At 37.3% G+C, this 18,354-nt stretch overlaps 1 protein-coding gene across 2 annotated transcripts in view; it reads right to left on the bottom strand.

Moving 5' to 3' along the window:
• Nucleotides 1–18,354, bottom strand: part of ndst3 (N-deacetylase/N-sulfotransferase (heparan glucosaminyl) 3) — a 68,921-nt gene that overhangs the window by 23,857 nt on the left and 26,710 nt on the right. For both annotated transcript variants that reach the window (XM_026203996.1, XM_026203998.1), the window contains exons 3-5: nucleotides 13,409–13,496; nucleotides 12,107–12,261; nucleotides 4,015–4,200 (exon numbers count right to left, since the gene is read on the bottom strand). In XM_026203996.1, coding sequence (XP_026059781.1) covers nucleotides 4,015–4,200; nucleotides 12,107–12,261; nucleotides 13,409–13,496 — 429 coding nt within the window. The remainder of the gene's footprint in view (nucleotides 1–4,014; nucleotides 4,201–12,106; nucleotides 12,262–13,408; nucleotides 13,497–18,354) is intronic.

Raw genomic sequence — 18,354 nt, forward strand, 5'->3', positions numbered from 1 at the left:
TCAAGCAAATGGAAATTACATAAAAAAAACAACCTTTATGACCTTTAATTAGTGGTACACAAAACAGATATCACTCAGAATGGCAAAAAAAGAAAAGAAAAGAAAAAATGGTATCCAACATTCTACTTAACATTTCCATTTGTGTTCCACAGAAGAAGTCATCTGAGTTTGAACGTTACATGAAGTTGAGTAAATTATGTCAGAACTTTCATTTCAGGGTGAGATATCACTTTAAATGAAATCTTCAGATAACTATAGATCCTTTAACCAGAAATGAGGGACAGAGAAAGCAAAAGTTATTTATAAAAATTTATTCAAAGCTGCGGTTGGGGACATCTAGTCTAGATCTCTGTGTGTGTGTATACCACTAATAGATTTGGCTGTGGTGAATGTACTGTGGGGTATTTCACTTGGAGTCCCAGTGCATCATCATTAATTCTTTTGGAGTGTATTTGTGTTTCATTGATTCGATATGCTAAATGTTGCTTGTATTTTGTATCTTGTATCAGTCTCTTGCAGGAAATTCTCATTGCTTTTTCACAACACTACCTTTGTAGCAACCAGTGGCAGTTTGCAAATCTATACAGCCTCCTGCAAAGCATGAGATGGATCTTGTCCATAATCACTGACATTATGTATGTTAAGTAAGTTTGTTATTGACAGCTTAGCTTGCAAGCATAGCACTAACGGGTTAAGAAAAGGGGTCTTACTCCCAGACAGCAAGCAATTTTGGCCGGATCTGGGCTGAAACTGCTTGCTGTCTGGGCTTGGGAGGCCAATCATCTCTGAGTTAAAGAGAAAATGCTAATGAAAATTTGTTAGTGGATTTTGCATTTGGTGTCCTTCTGGATGTGGTTGTTTCCTTTCCTCTATCGACGGCCACTATCACTGTCTCCAGTGTCTGGGCCTCTAGCATGCTGAAGCGGTGCTTATGGATGAGTTATGCATCTTTTGTGGGTGTATGACCATGGCAGGGCTGCAATGGCATCTCTCTTTCCTAAAGGGGAGTGCAGCAGACCCCTCTGTCACTACCCATCCCATATTCTCTGCCATGAGCACAGTACCGCTGGTTAGTGCTCTGGGAGATCTGAGGGTGACTGTGAGAGCTCCTCCACTGGGCCACACCCCACGTATCTCTCACTCTTTCTGCAGTGCATGGGCGGTCCCAGTGTGTCATTTAGTGAGCGGACCGAGGATCAGATGTTGAATGCAGAATTTGGGGATGGGCTATCGGCCTCTAAGGATTAAGATTTGGCAGGACTGCCCCCCTCGGGTGTTGTTGCCACTGCCAAACTGGACCCAGAGTTGTCAGACATGCTTGCTCGAGCAGCCATGAGCATCGGGCTGGAGGTGAATACAACGCTCAGCCCTGAGTGCTCAAGTTTTGATGATTGGTTTCTCAGCACAGAGCGTGGCTCACAACCATGTTCTGCTCCAGTTCCTTTCTTCCCGGAGGTGCATGAAGAGGTGACAAAATCATGGATGGCCAATTTTACTGGCAGAAAATGCTCATCTCCTTCTTCTGTCCTCACTACCCTCGATGGCTGAGCAGCCAGGGTGTATGTTGACATTTGCACTTGTGCCTGCAAAACACAGCCACTTGGAGGAATCGTCCACATCTCCTGTCCAAAGCATGTAAGCTGTCGGTAGCTCTCACTGCCAAAGCTTACAGTGCCGCGGGCCAAGCTGCCTTTGCTCTGCATGCTATGGTTATCCTGCAGGTACACCAAGCCAAGGCGCTAAAACAAATAAAGGAGGGTAGTACCAACCCAGGGTTGATGCAAGAGCTACATACAGGGCGACTGACTTCACATTCTGGGCAACGAAAGTCATGGCACGGTCCCTTTCCTCTGGTTTGCAAGGCTTTTGGGTCGACAGTGAGTGACGCACTGCTTCCTCACTCTCAACCATGATGCCCTCTATCGCCAGTGGCTGAGAGGTCGCGGTTTGGAGATGCTATGCCTCTCCACACGCCTCTGGCCAGTCCCTCCAGGGACACAGGGAGTTTTGCTGTGATGACTCTGAACATGATGCCTTCTTGTTCACACAGCACAATACCCCATTGCTGCTCATTTGTACGGTTTGACTCGGCTACGCAATTCAGTTTGCAAGGTGACCTACGTGACCTAAGTTCAATGGTGTTCTTGAGTCTTCGGTGGCAGTCCAAGATGCCTCTGTCTCGTGCAAGAAGATTGCTGTCATATTGGCAAAGGATGCAATCAAGCCAGTCCTTCCAGCTGAGATGAGGATTGGGTTTTACAGCCCTTACTTCATTGTATCCAAGAAAAGCTGTTGCCATCGATCTATCTTGAATCTGCAAGTCTTGAATTGGGGATTTCACAAGCTCATGTTAAAGATGTTGAAGCAGAAATGTATTATCAGAGTTGGGCTTCAGGTCAAGTGAGAGAAGAGCAAGTGGTTCCACTGAAACAACCTAGGGCATATGCCATCCGCAGCCACAGTAAAGCCACTCAGATTGCTTCATACGAGGTCACTTGAGACAGGGTTATGCTTTGAAGTGGAGTCTGTTCACAAATTGGTGGTGTTCTGGCCGAGAAGATCGCCGGAGATGCTCGGTCAGAGTCATGCTTTCTTTCCTACAAAAAAGGTTGGAGTGTAGGCTGTCACCCTCCACCTTGAAAGTGTATGTTGCTGCTATCAAAGGACATCACAATTCTATCAAGAGGGTCAGGGACCTCCATGTATTTTTGGTAAGTGACGAGTTCCTTGTGTTCGGCTCTCACATTGTCCTCAGACCCCAGCCTGGATGCGTGCCCAAGGTTCCCACCACTCCCTTCCGTGATCAGTTGGTGAACCTGCAAGTGCTGCCCCCGGAGAAGGCACATTCAGCCTTGGCATTGCTTTGTCCCGTAAGAGTGCTATGCATATATGTGGACTGCACCCAGCGCTTCAGAAGCTCTGAGCTGCTCCTTGTCTGCTTTGGAGTTCAGCAGAAAGGGAAGGCTGTCTCCAAGCAGAGGTTGTCCCACTGGATAGTGGATTCCATCTCCTTGGCATACCAGTCCCTAGGCGACCCCCTGGGGGTAAGAGTCCACTCCATTTGGAGTGTTGCCTCCATCTGGGCGCTGGCGCATGGTGCCTCTCTGGCAGACATCTGTCCAGCTTTGGGCTGGATGACACCTAACACCTTCGCAAGATTTTACAACCTTCTTGCAGAGCTGGTTCTTCCTTAGTGTCACGTTTGCTGCACCATTCCCACACGGGGATGCGAGGACTTTTCTTCTCCCAGTAGAGTTCCCCGGGTGTCGAACCTTGGTCGAGCATCCTCTACCCAGTACTGGTGTCAGCATGCTGAATTCCGGTCAGCCCCTGTACTGGAATAGATGTACATATGACTTGATTCCCTACGGGTATCCCATATTAATATTCTTCCATGGTAAGGTTTCCCTATCTGTAAACTCATGTCTTCACTTGACAAACCTACTCTCGTCAGTCTCTTCTAGCAGACATTCCATCACTACTCTAATGTAGGACCTGCCTCAGAGACCCGTTCCAAATGTAGTACTGCCCCCGGAGTCAGTCCATATCAGTATCTCCACATTTCACCTCCATATGGTGGGGATGTGGTCTCGGTAGAGACTTTAAGGCTTGCTTACCCATTGTTCTACCAGTCTGAAAGAACAAATAGGGAAGGTTTGAAGCAATCTTTCACTGAAGATGAATGAGTGGATGCACTCATTGGTGTTTTCTCTTTAACTCAGAGATGATTGGCTTCCCAAATGAGACCTGCTACATTTTTAATCAGGATTTGAGGAAGGATCATGAACGACATTGCCTGTGGATGAAATCAAATATTAAACTATTACACTTTCCAATATTAATATTCTGTGATATTGAACTTTCGAGTGTGTGATTGTTTCCTGCAATTTTGGTCCCAGAGAAATTGTATTTTATTCAACATAAAAAAAAAACAATGATTAACTTTTTTTGTCATATGCATACGCAACATTTCTGTGTTGTGCAATGATGTGTCCTCTGTATGTTGCGCCGTACCATGATGTCATTATGAATGAATCCCTTGCGGTGGCGCGCAGGTTTGAGGTGTGGGTATTCCTCAGTACTGGTCACTCTTATCCCCCATGCTTTCTTCCAAGCCTCATACAGCTGAATATGGACTGGATATACACCAGAATGATGAGGGGCCACGGCATATCCCAGATCTACTGGAATACCATGCTCCTGTAAGGAGAAATACACAGAAATTAGGGCTGGGATAATCGATTATTTTTTAAACTATTAATCTAGCGATTATTTTTTCGATGCATCGATTAATCTAATGATTAATTTTTTCAGACCGATTCGATTTAGATTATCTCCCCATTAATTGACTACTAACAATTTATACATGTTGATTTACATATCTGAATGAAAAAAAACGTGAATTCCTTAACATTGCAATATATGTTTATTGCTCTTAAAATTACAAAATAAAAGACTGACTAAGAATGCATTACTTTGCACTTGTATAGAGATAGCATTCAATAAAACCTTGAAGCCTTGAAAACACATAGCTTACTGAAACAAGCTTACTGAACACATAGGGCCTAGCTTACTGAAAAAAGTTCTTCTTTCAGATGAAAATAACAACAACTTGATGTCTAGCATTCAATAAAAAAGGTCACCCAAAATACGTGTTTAGAGCAATTGAAAGAATACAGTAAACAATGTTAACTTGAGGGCTTTAAGCTAATACAGAGAGTGCTTTTCCAAAAAAAAAAAAAAATTTACAGTGGGAGCCAGCAGCCTGTCATGGAGAGAAAAAAAATCTCTGAATGCTCCACGTGAAACTTTGGAGTTCTGCCCTTTTTCTATCGTGTCTAATGATTTTGGTAAATATGCACGAGGGAGAGAGAGAGAGTGAGCAAGACAGCGCTCGTGTAGTTTGAAGACTGTGAGTGCGCGAGCGCGCCTGAAACTTTGGTGTTTCGCACTTTATCTAGCCGGGGCTCTCTCTCCTACGCGCTGTCAGGCGCAGCAGTCATTCTATTCTACATCACTCACCGATCAAATAAGACTTTGACTGCCGCCAAAAAAAAAGATATATATTTTTTAAGTATATTCAAATAGAAAACTATTATTTTAAATTGTAATAATATATCACAATATTACATTTTTTTTCTGTATTTTTGATCAAATAAATGTGTATATATGTATATATATATATATATATGTATATATGTATATATATATATATATATATATATATATATATATATATATATATATATATATATATATATATATATTTGGGCTGTCCTCCACTTAAAATTGACCTGGTCGACTGGTATTCATTCATTTGTTGCATTAATCGACTAAATGCACATTTATTAATAAACAATTTAAATTAAAATAGGAGGAGGTTGCTTTTACATTTTAATAATTCATTATTAAACTAGTGCTTTCTTTGTTTTTGGTTTAAGAGATTAATTGGAACACATACTCGTAGGGCTGTAGTACTCGAGTCCGGTCTTGGACTCGAGTCCGGACTCGAGACATTTTTCTGTCGTCTCGGACTTGTCTCGGACTCGTTGAATTTGCACTCGGACTTGTCTCGGACTTGGCCATTGGACTCGCCAAGTCTTCTAGTTGGTCTCGACCGAGTCCAGCAAAAAAATAAAATAAAAAATTTCTCCTTCAAAACAAAACCACATTTGCATGATGTCGCGACTGAAAACGTGTGGAAAACGTTAGGCGCGCCGCTCTCCTTATTTCCAAAGCACTCTGTAGCCTGCGCTTGCGCTCCAGTGGCGTCTGCTGTTGCTGGGCAACCATGACCCGCTCTCCATGATGACGCAGAAGTTTCAGCAAAGAATAAATGGAATTCCAGCACTTAAAATCACTTGCAGTAGCTCTGCTAATAGATTCATTTAAAAAATGGCTATCCTTGTACAACTATGATCATCTGTTTCTACATCTTAGCTTTCAGTATTGTTCCGGGAAAGGATGTGCATGACCAGTGGTGCACTTACTGCGACCTGAAAAGTTTAGATGTTTCTAATTTAATTTTCTACCTGTTAGATTGTGTTTTATTTACGTCTACACCTAGATAGCCTTTTTTTTTTATCAATAAACGCGTATTAATGTATAGCCTTATGCAACAATTACATATGTAAATTTTAAAAAACTTTATATATGACATTACATATTTACATTTTCATGTAACAGCCAGTACAAAATTTTTCCTATCTGCATTCGGATACAACATCGTACAGTTACTTGATAAGACTGTTATGAACTTTTTATATATTTTTTCGTAGTTATCACTGAACAAGTATGTCGTGTTAAACTGAAATAATTATTAATTTCTAAAATAATATTTATCATGCAAGCAGAGAGATTTCATGACAAACGTGTTATAGTGATCATTTGAACACGACTGAATCCATTCAATGCACACATTCTCATTACGCAGAACACTTTGAGCGAGTCTTAATGTTAATGAACTTCACTAAACAGATGTGTGTGTTCCGCGCAAACCAGCAAAAGGTAAATATGCAAACATGTAGGACAAGTAGACAATGTATCCGTATCGAAGCTCATTATTAGCCTACTCTTGAGAGAGAACTGATTTGGTTTTTGAGAGACTGAGATGCGCAATGCTGCTGTTTGATTGGTGAGTGCTGTGCTTATTCCATTCAATCGTATCATGGTAGCCTAAGCTTTCAATATTTGCCTTTTAAATATATACAAATAATATAACGTGTAGCTATGATGTATTATTATAGGTAAAATTACTCTTGCAACGCTCTGATTTCTGAGAGATTAACAGAGAGGCGACAACAATGCGGTGTTTGATTTGCTCTCTTTTCACTCATAAAGTTTACATTCATTCACTTCTGGCGCTGATCCCCTGGCTCACCTGTTATCTAGCAAACACCAGACTCTGTCAGCTTTAGCCGAGTATTCAGGCAGAATTATTCCTTGAGCGTTATTCGTTTTTTAAGCCATTATCCGTGCCTTTCCGAATAAGGTATTCGGCTTCAGGCACAACCCTAATTATTACATTACATATTTTATTTTTACATGCAACATAGATAAGGTCATATAGTAACAGCTCCACGCAATATTGTAATTCTAAAATTCACGTCGTACTTGCAAACACTTTGTATGCATTATGGTTAATGCATGCTGGAGTAGTCGATTGTTTCCGACAGAGCTCGACTAGTCTATGCAAGCACTAGCACAGTATGACAAAAATGTCGCTGTATTTATGTGCGCATGTCCAGTAGAGCCAAACGTATCCATTCTAGCCTTGCTGCGCGCATTTGTCATATCCCGAGCTTTGCGTGTGTCTGTGCACTGTGCCAGTTAGGAATAGTCATATACATTTTTGACCACAGATATAATGTCAACAAAAAATAAAGTACATAAAAATTATTTGACCTTACAGTTCCAAACTTTGTTTGTTTATCCAAGTTTAGCTCCCAGGGTCGGACTGGGGGTAAAACCACTCATTAGCAAGGCCCCAAAGGTAGGGAGGGCCCTTGAAAAGTATGAATCTGAAATATATATTTTTTACCTGGATATTTTCATGGGTGGGGGCCATGGGGGCCCATCAGGATCGCCTATGCATAGGGCCCAGGATCTTGTTTAACGCCCCTGTTAGCTTTAACCCTAATTATACACACTTGAACCTAATCAAGCTCTTACTAGACACACTAATCTTCCAGGTGTTTTAAGGCCAGTTGGAGCTAAACTTTTCAGGACATTGGCCATCCAGGATGTAGTTTGGAGACCCCTGTCCTACAGAGTTGTTACTTTGCACATGCTTTTTGATCATTACAAATAATAATGTAAAATGATTTTCTTAGAATAGGAGATATACTTTCTCTCGCATCACAAACATTATCAGTAGTTAAGTATGTGGTCTTGAAGAGGACCCTTTTTTCTTTCATTTGGACTCGGTCTTGGACTTGGACTCGAAACTTTTGGACTTGGACTTGACTTGGACTCGAACCTCTTTGGACTCGGTCTTGACTCGGTCTCGACTAGTCCTGGACTTGGACTTGACTTGGACTCGACAAAGCCGGACTTGACTACAGCTCTACATACTCGTCGTCTTCACAGTTGTGGTGGAAAAGCTGCATTTTTACTCCAGTCTTCCATGCCACAAGATACATCAGAAATCACTGTAATACATCCTATTGATTGTTGCTTGTCATGATTGTGGCTGGACATGACAACCAATCACCCCCCCCCAGAATTACACTGAAGAGAAAGCTCATAAATGGTTAGAACATACTGTGATACATATATGTATATAGACACATATTTAGTACTTCTAATACTGCATTAATTCATCTGCTGAGTGCTTGAGTAGACAAAATTACCAAAAATCCTATTTCCCTGACAGAGACACACACACATTTTTATAGCTGGTGCGCTCATTCACACTTATCTTCAGAGTTACACAGACCTACCTCTGAGCTATTGATTCGAGACTTTATGATTTTTATGAAAAATCCATTTTCATTTTTACATTTCTCTGGACTAACTAATTAAAATCAGATAGGTGAGATAAAAGACATCTAAAGAACAGCTAAGTCGATAACTGTATTTTGAGGTGAATTCTCAGATGTAACTTCCACATCATGAGGATCCAGTAATCCACAGAATTTCCCTCAAGAGAATGTGGGAATGTGAGAACACACACACACACACACACACACACAGCCGCCCACATTCTCCATCCTCTCATGTAAACTCATCTGTTAGCTTAGCTGCACAGCTCTCTGATTTAATCAAACCCCCAAACCAATAAAGGCAAATCAAAGCCCTCTTCTCTAGATTATCAAACTTCTGCTCATGTCCCATTAAAATTCTCTGTCAGCCTTACTCTCACAGTCTCTGCCCTCTGAGCAGACAGACACTAGTCTGTTTAACTCTGTGCCCAGAGTCAAGCGCATGCTAACTGCTTGACCTTGGTTACTCATGTAGGAGATTTTTACTGGGAAATTTTTGAAGTGTGCAGTTTGTTGATTGTCATTGACTGTGAAAAGAACCTTATGGCAGCTCTGAGAAAGGAAAATGTATGTAAGTCAGCATGACATGGAATCTATTTTCTAAATTCATGTTAATCTCATTGTGAATTATTCATCCATCCATATGTTTGATTTTTTTAAGATCACATTAAGCCTGCCTACATCCAATCACCAACCAATGAACTGAACCAAGACCCCAAGATCTACATTTTTCTTTTAAATAATCTGGTTTACTCAGATGTGTGTCACAATATTGAAAAAAGGATACATTACTACTTATATTACATTTAGACTTCTAGAGAATTACACAACTCATACACATACACATGTTTGTTTTTTCTAAAATGGTGTAGACTTTCCACTGGCATCTATTTTTTGTATACTGTGCTAATTATATTTTCTACTTCCCAAACCCTTGCTGAAACCTGCAAATGACATAACCATCACATGAATCTTAATTAAGATATTATTTAGTATATTTATTGTGCTTTTCCATACCGGCACTGTTGGCTGCTCTCCAAAATGTAGTTGATTTCCGAATTTACTATCCTTGTGGGGACATTTGGATTGCATTATTTAGGCAAAACCTGACCCTCATACACAGGGCAATAAACACCAGTTTTGGGGGCGCTACTTTGAAAGAGTATGGTTAATCTCAAAGGTATTTCTATTTTTTGTTCATTTTCACACAATAAACAGTTAAATGATTGATAATTATTCTACTTTATTTATTATAAACTAATTATAATTTTTATGATGTATATCTTAAGATAGAAAGTCTGGGTCTGCGACTAAAACTGTTTTTTTAGTAGACTTTTCATGTTTAAAGTGATTAAAACTTCATTTAACTTAAACAGTTAAATTTACAGAAAAAAACAGAATACCAGAGTCAAAAAAATTGTAATGAACAGCACTGTTAAATGCAATATTTTGCTATAAAAACAGAAAATACCACAAAAGACTTGATACCACAAGCAGAGGTTTGCATCTGTGAAACATCTTTTTTTATTCAGTTCATTTCATGAATCATTTGAACAAAGTGAATTACTAAAGTTAATCTGGCTCCAAAGCTACAAATTAAAAAGAGAGGACATTGTGGGACAGCTTTCATAAGCTTTTTCATAATGTGTATGATTATTGTCTCAGCTCTAAAGCAAACAAGTGATTTACAGAAATGCATTGTTTTGGTATACAACATTACTACTGTACTTGACAGAAAAAAAGTAGCTTGTTGCTGCTGAAAAATTAAGTTAAGATAGTTTTTGTGCAAAACAGTTAACCTTTTAAGCTAATTTAATTTCTAATATTTCTATTTCTCAGATGGCTAAACACACTAAAAGCCATTTAAGGCTGTACTGTAACATGAAGGCCTCTTTATGGATAAATATATAAATTGGAAATAAACAACAAAGATAATAATTATATGGCTAAATCAATGAGTAGCTTTATGAAACAGATTATTGTTTTCATAAGAACTTTGTTAAATCTTAATTTTAGTCACATTTTAATGCAAACTGCATTTGCATAAAAAACTATTAGCTAAACTGCTCAAGCCGTAGCGCATGACTCAAATTATAATTTAGCTGGCGGTTATGTTTTCAGACAGAGGCTGTGCTTATTTGTGACTTTCAGCAGGGGCACTTTATGCTCTGTAGTTTATCACTCACTCTGCCGTTCACATCACACGGCTGTATTTCTAATATATATATTTTTTATATTCTTATTATATTTCTAAAAAGCCAAGTGACAGTGATGCTAATATGCAACCTAACAGTAAAGATGAAGTCTAGACATAGGCAACTAGTGAGTACACAACCATCTACAATACGTTGTTGTAAACATATATAAACAATATATAAACAGAATTTTGAATCTTTATTTTTCTTTCTGGAACTCTCCATTAAAAAAGTAGTTCAACCCCCACATGAAAACTGAGTTAAGTTTCTTTTTCAGAACAGGTTTGGAGAAATGTAGCATTACATTACATACTCAAAACACTTGGCTTTTTGCTTCACGAGACATTAATTGATGGACTGGAGTATTGTCAACTGTAGATTATATCAGCTGTTTGGACTCTTTCTGACTGCAGAGGATCCGTTGGTGAGCAAGTGATGTAATGGTACATTTCACCAAAACTGTTCTGATGAAGAGACAAACTCATCTACATCTCAGATGGCCTAATACATTTTTAGGAAAATTCTTATTTTTGGGTGAACTATTCCTTTATTACAAAGTGTTACAAAAAGAAACAGAAGGCCAAACTACATCACAAGTGCACAAGTGGCATTGCACAACACAATGGATAGATAGTTTACTTGCGTGACAATTTACTTGTTCAGTGGGTCATGTAAATATCCTCTCTATAGCGGTTTAGCCATAGTGTTTGGCTTCCAAACAACTCATAACTAAATAAAACAGGCTGTGTGACAATGAAGAATGCCAATGATCACCCAACTGTGTGCCAGCAGACAGCTAGATTCTTTTCCTTTGAAAATCTCTTGGAAATCTGAATGTTTTTGTCATGTCTTAATAGGGCAATCCTAATTTTTTATACATGATGTATCTTGTCCATTTTATAGACAGGGAACAAAAAGGAGCAGACGAGTGTAAGGGATCAGGTAACAGAATGAGCCGGATTTGCACTCGGGTCACTTGCATCAATTTAGACAATGTGTATCACTCTGAAATACATGAAGGGTAAATATATGTGTCAGAGTTTACATTCTGCTAGCAAAGTGTCTTTGAATGTGGCATGAGAGTGCTGCTTCACAGAAAAAGGGGGACAAATAAATGCAGGAGTGTTACCGAGAGATAACTAAAAGAGAGCACACACGCTTACACTCACACTTCCACCGTTCTTGTTTAGGTTTCAATGATTCTGTCAAAATCATAAGAGGCACTTCTCTATTTGAGGAACAACTGAAGTCTCAAAGCACATGTAAAACATGCATAATTAGTGTTCATTTTCTCCCAGTAAATGACACGACTCGCTGGCGGGCTAATGGTACCTTAGGTGAATGGGTATTTCGCCGGATGTGATAATACCTGGATGATGGTTGTTCACTGATTGTGAATGGGCAAGTTAGAGGTGTAGATTTACTCACCAAAGCGAAGTCTTTGTTCAGGATCATTTGTTCCATCAGAGAGGATTCATTGTGGAAGAGGTGAGGCTGCATATGACTCCACATATGAGGAAACCACCAGAACTCATCAACATATTTCAACAACAGATCATCTCCATCATCTTCCTCCTGTGTACCTACACAAACAAACATCAGCTCATTAGCATACTGTGGATTTCCTTTGGGCCTGTAGAATTCCTAAATGCCAAAATCTTGAATTTCTAAAACTCTTAGTCAGTTTCTAACGGCATCATGGAAGAACAAATGTCACTTCTATTGCAGTATCACTTCCACCACTGCTCAAACATTTATTTAGTTTAATAGGATTCTGTGGTGGAAATGATCATGAGGGAAATATAATTTTATACTAATTTGTACTGCTAAAGCTAACTGAATAGTTTCATAGTATTTATCTATGCGTAGCATTTTATGTATTCTTATACAATTAAATATTTTTAATTTTTATATAATTTGACAAAATAAGATTTGATTGGATATTATGCTACACACGCACACATTTGTTTCTGTGAATTGTGGGGACTTTTTTTTTTTTTTACATATTTCATTACTTTAACTAAATTAACAAAACTTAACCCATACTTAAGTATAGGGACCAATTCATATTTCTCACTATTAACTAATTGGTTATTATCATGCCTATTATTAACATATTGGCTGTTTATTAATACTTATAAAGTACATATTCTGGATGTCTATATTCTACATCCGTAATCCTACCCTATACCTAAACTTAACAACTACCTTACTATTAATAAGCAGCAAATTAAGAGTTCACTGAGGCAAAAGTTGCAGTTAATAGTATTTTAATAGAGGGAATTGGACCTTAAAATAAAGTGTGACCAATGAAATAGAAATACTTAAACTTAAACTTATTGAATATTTATATACTTATTTCATTTTATTAAATTTAATAGGTTAACAAGCAACACTTAAAAATAAAGCTGATTTAAAATAATAACACTGGTCTCTTCCTATGTACGTGGCTCTTGTCCAGAAATAAGGTACAATTTGCAAAAGTAATCAGTGACTCTAATATTAACTCAATTTAATATTATCACACACACACACACACACACACACACTTCAGAAATAGAACATGATTAACCAGAGAAACTTCAGAGTTGCTATGGCAGAGTTCTGTTACCATGCCAGTCAGAATATTACAAAACACCTTTTTATAGCAGTGTGATTATGTATGCTTTAACCAATTAGGATTTACATTTTATCTTTTAACACAGTTTATCTTTTAACTCACACAGTTACCTGTATGGAAGAATTTCCCAGAAAATCCCAGGTTAAAGGTGAAGTTAGAAATGTACGACCTCAGCATGTTCTGTGTTTCCAGAAGAGCCTGGAAGATAAAAACATCAAACATTAGAAGCTGAAGATTGCACTGTTGACTGCCTGTCCACTGCTCAGTACATGTCCATTTATCTATTATATATCAATCAAATATAATATACACCACAATATTGAACTTTTTGAATTAACATCATGCGGTAGTCTATGTGCTCACAGTCTGAGTATATGCGTATAAGGATGTGATCGATCTTTCCCGGATGAGTAATGGCATTTGGGTTTGGCAGGTGCCTCATTGCAGCAGTTCCAATAAAACAGTCTCATATATTTCTAGCCTAAGACACCATGCAAATACAATCAATATCTGTCTGACAACTGACAGTGAGTGTGAGCGTGTATGTCACTGTTTTGTACGATATATTGCAATATCGCAGAAGGAAGGAAGGGGCGTGTTGGCTGACTTAGACGGTGTCATCAAATCATTACTCACAGAGCTCGGGAAGATATGCTGACACACACTCTGACGCACAGGCAGACACACACGGACGGGACCCAGGAGACAGGTGTAATATATTTGATTTTATCCTCTAGTGAGAGTGTGGCAGTTATCTCTGATGACATTTTGGTAATTAATTCCATTTACATTCAACTACACATCAGCAACAAAATCAGCACAGGTACTCGCATCCTGGTAATCGAATCAGCTCGCCCACGTGACAGTGCGCCAGTGTGTGTGCGCTTTGCATCCTAACCTAATAGAGTGGCATTTTGATCTAGTGCTCATTAATTTAAAATGATCTGGCCTCATCTAATTCAATGTTCATGCCGTAATGTGATATTACTAAAACTGAGGCTTTTGGTGAGATGCCTTTTTGAATATTGATCCGAGTGTGTTATGTGTCTTTCGGGAGGTTCAGCCTGATGTTTGATGCTTCATGGCTCAGGAAGCAAGGTAAAGGGGAGTGGGTACGATAAAAACTGTGAGTAAGTTACACCAACTCTTGCATCAAGGTATCTGTTTTTTTTATGTGATCATATAAACAGGAAGTATTAATCAGTATTCAAGCACATGGCAAAAGAAATTTGATGTATAAACAATTTTCACTCAGAAATTGCTAATACATTTTGCAAATAATTGCCAAGAAACAGCAAGTAACACACTGGATTAAACATAACATTTTTATGTTAATATACATTTTCTTTTTTTTACATCTGAAGTTTTAATGACATCTTTGCTAAAACATTTGATTGGTTTCAGCAACATATTTGAATTCAAATTAATTTATTGCCATAACGCCCTTTAAAATGGTTTATAATATTTGGAATTAATAAGATGACCTAAAGGAGTGGTTTTTTTTTTTTTACATCTGGGCAGGCAAGAAGATGAACATGCCTCCAGAGAGTTCTGCCAGCAACCTGTTTCTTAAATATTAAACTACGGTATTATATATATATTATAATTTTTTTTAGTCTACCTACAGTATATGTTTTAAGATTTTATTATTATTTTTTTTTACAATGCTTAAAATTTAAAAAACTTTTTTTTTTTGTGAAAATCTTTTGATATTTGCTGTTTGTGGCTGACCCAATTTTTCAATCACAATGTACAATATAAATATTTACAATGTAAATATTGTAAGAATATTTACATAATACAAATTTAATAAAAATGTATATAAGTAGTAAAAAGCATCAGAGTCAAACTCTGTGTGGTTTATTTTATATTAATATGCATGTAAAATAAAAATGTAAAAAAATTCAATAAATTAAATCATAAAAGAAAGGAAGACAATAAATATTTTATAATTAATAAATAGATTACATCTGAATATGAAAGATAAGACATAATGTATGTGGAATTTGACTTTACTTGAAAATTTCAATTGATCAGTTCATCAAAAAAGCCATATGTTTGTGGCATTCATTCATACACTTAATTTTGAATTTATCCAATGAGAGTCTTGTTTTAACCAATGATAATAGACGCCTTAAAAAGTGACAACAAACGGGACCTCATCTTACCCTGCAAAATGTAGATGGAGTGTATTGTGTTGCAGGAGTGAGAGGGAAGAGCTCAAATAAAAGAAAGAGAGAGAACACATTTAATATTGATGTGGGAATCTGGGATGTTGGGAATCTGACATCATAAGATAAGAATGCCAAGTGCAGGAGAGATGGGAGGGGAATGACAGGATGAGAGAAGAGAGTGAATCTGAAATGGATGACAGAAGGAAAAAAGAGATAGAGCTATTCTAGGAGATTTTTTAGACACAAAGTTTCCTGTTCTCTAAGCAAGCTGTGACATGCACACACATGCATAAATTGCAAAACTCTTCTAAAATGTGCCTCTAAAATAGCAACACAAACAACAAACATATCTGAAAAGTTACCGAAACTTCCTCAGCTTATTTCTACAGTCTGCATTTGCATCCACTGTCAGGGTCCTCTTGATTAAAATGCAACAAACTGAGCTAAATGAATTATTTAATGGTTAGGTTTTAAACAGCTCAGTCTTAAATCGATTCCTTACATTTACTGCGCACACTTCAAAAGAGTGCACATGAATCATTAATGCATTAATAAGCCAAAGAAGCAGCTTCATAATGGCATAGTTCTGATGCTTCCCGTCAGTTTGGAGATGCAGCGCACACTGTCACAAAGAGCTAAAATGTTTAAATTTTTAATAATATGTGTTTTATTGTAATTTATAATAACCAAAACCTCCACATTCTTTACCCCAGATATTATTTCGGGTTTTGAGGTTTTAGGGTAACTGTAAATGTTGAGCCTTTGGCTAGGACTACATTTTTATAAACCAGTCTTTTGGGTCTCACTCCAGGCATAGTTTATGGTTAAGGGTGTTTATGGGGTACAGCATATGATTTTTTGTTGAGAAGGTTCTTCCAGGACAAACAAACAATGTTAAGTCTGTGAACCTACTAGGGCTGCACAATTAATCGAATTTGTAATCGCAATTACAATTACAGATGACACAATTATGTAATCGTTTAAAGGCACAATTACACAAAAAAAAAAGTTCACTTACATCATTCTGTGTGCATAAGATATGTTGTTGTTCTCTCTACAGATTATCTTAAGGGTTTTTTTCCCAATTGTTTGAATTTCTTTGTTTTAATATAACATAATACCATGCATATATTTACTTTGGTTTGGTTTCTCAGAAAAAAAATAAAAATAAAATAAGTATAATTATATATATATATATATATATATATATATATATATATATATATATATATATATATATATATATATATGATATTTGAGGCTTAAAAAAAAAGAAGTTTTTCAGGAAGAGTGTTTTCCGCTGGTTTATTTTGATATAACAATATGGTATGCAGTGGCTTCAAACAATGGCATAAAGCTATGAAAAAAAATTATTCAATCTAAATTGTGCTAATCGTAATATATAATCGCAATTACAATTTCAAGGGAATAATCGACAATTATGATTTTTGTCATAATCGTGCAGCCCTAGAACCTACTTAACACATTGTGCAAAGCATTCACATGTACAGGATTTATAACAACAGTTTTGCACTGGGTGTGAATTACAAGGAGGTTTAGGAAGGACTAGAGGGATCTGGTTCATCTAATTAAAGAGGAAACCTGATAAAACTGATTTCAAAATGAATGATTAAAAAAACATATATGCTTAGCAGCCTGAATTTGACATTTTAAGTTAAATAGCTTGTAAAGCTTTATATAATTAATATATATCATATTATAACAATACAATATAATTTCATCCACTCCTATGAGTCATACTATTGACATTGCCTGAGCTGTCTAATATATAAATGCATAGAACAAAATGTCATGAAAAAAATCTAGATAAGAAACCACTAAAAAAGTAACCACAAACGTTTTAAACCTTCAGAAGAACATGACTAACCTTCAAAGGCTGTGTCCTGAAAATTTATTTTATTTAAACTATTAAACAGTAAATATTTGCAACCTGATACTTAATATTTGATTTCATGTAATTTAACTTACGTTTTTAGCATTATTATGTTACAATATGCTGCTTTAATAAATGAAAGAGTTATCATATTTATAGTTTGTTATTCCACACCACTCTGGGTAAGCTTTATAATCTATAAACATCAGAAAAACATATACTGTCTCAAATGTCTCTAATGTTTCTAACTAGTCAAAAATGCCATAAAATCTTTCTGCATAATTTAAGTTTTTTTTTTTTATTGGCAGTTTTCTTGAATAGCTCAAGTGCATGAGGTAAATATATATTATATACATCAACAAATATTTGTAACTTGTAAATACCAACATCAGCCACTAGGAATGGGTGTTTCTTCCAAGATTAAGGCCCCGTCCAAACGGAGACGGAGTTTACCCCAATCCGATCTTTTTTTTCCTCGTCTCAAGAAATATTCGCGTCCACACGAAACTGCATAATGATGTAGTATACATGCCAGACCAGTATGTGGCACTGTAATTCTGCCACAGAATTACACTAAAAACAGAGAAGAAGACTTGGACTATGCTCATAAACCTTGCGCGTGGTACACAAACGAACATGGAACAATACATTTATTAATCAGTGTTAATGTTAGTTAATAAAAAGACAATTGTTCAGTGTTTGTTAATGTTTTTGTTGCTGTTACGTGACGTAGAAGTGTCTGACTAGGGGGGAGACGTGGGCTGATGATGTCATCGTTTCAGAAAATATACGGATTAGCTGTCCAGACGAAACCGCAAAGACTGCGTTTTCAAACTTATCCACTCTGGGACCCGGTTTCAAAAAATAGCGGTTTCACCTTATGAAAACGCCGGATCCGTGTGGACGAAATGCCTATCCGATAAAAAATTTGTGCGTATTCACAGAAACGCGTCTCCGTGTGGACGGGGCCTAAGACTGGTATCACTTC

The sequence above is a fragment of the Carassius auratus genome, chromosome 26 (genome assembly GCF_003368295.1).
Source record: "Carassius auratus strain Wakin chromosome 26, ASM336829v1, whole genome shotgun sequence".
NCBI lineage: Eukaryota > Metazoa > Chordata > Actinopteri > Cypriniformes > Cyprinidae > Carassius > Carassius auratus.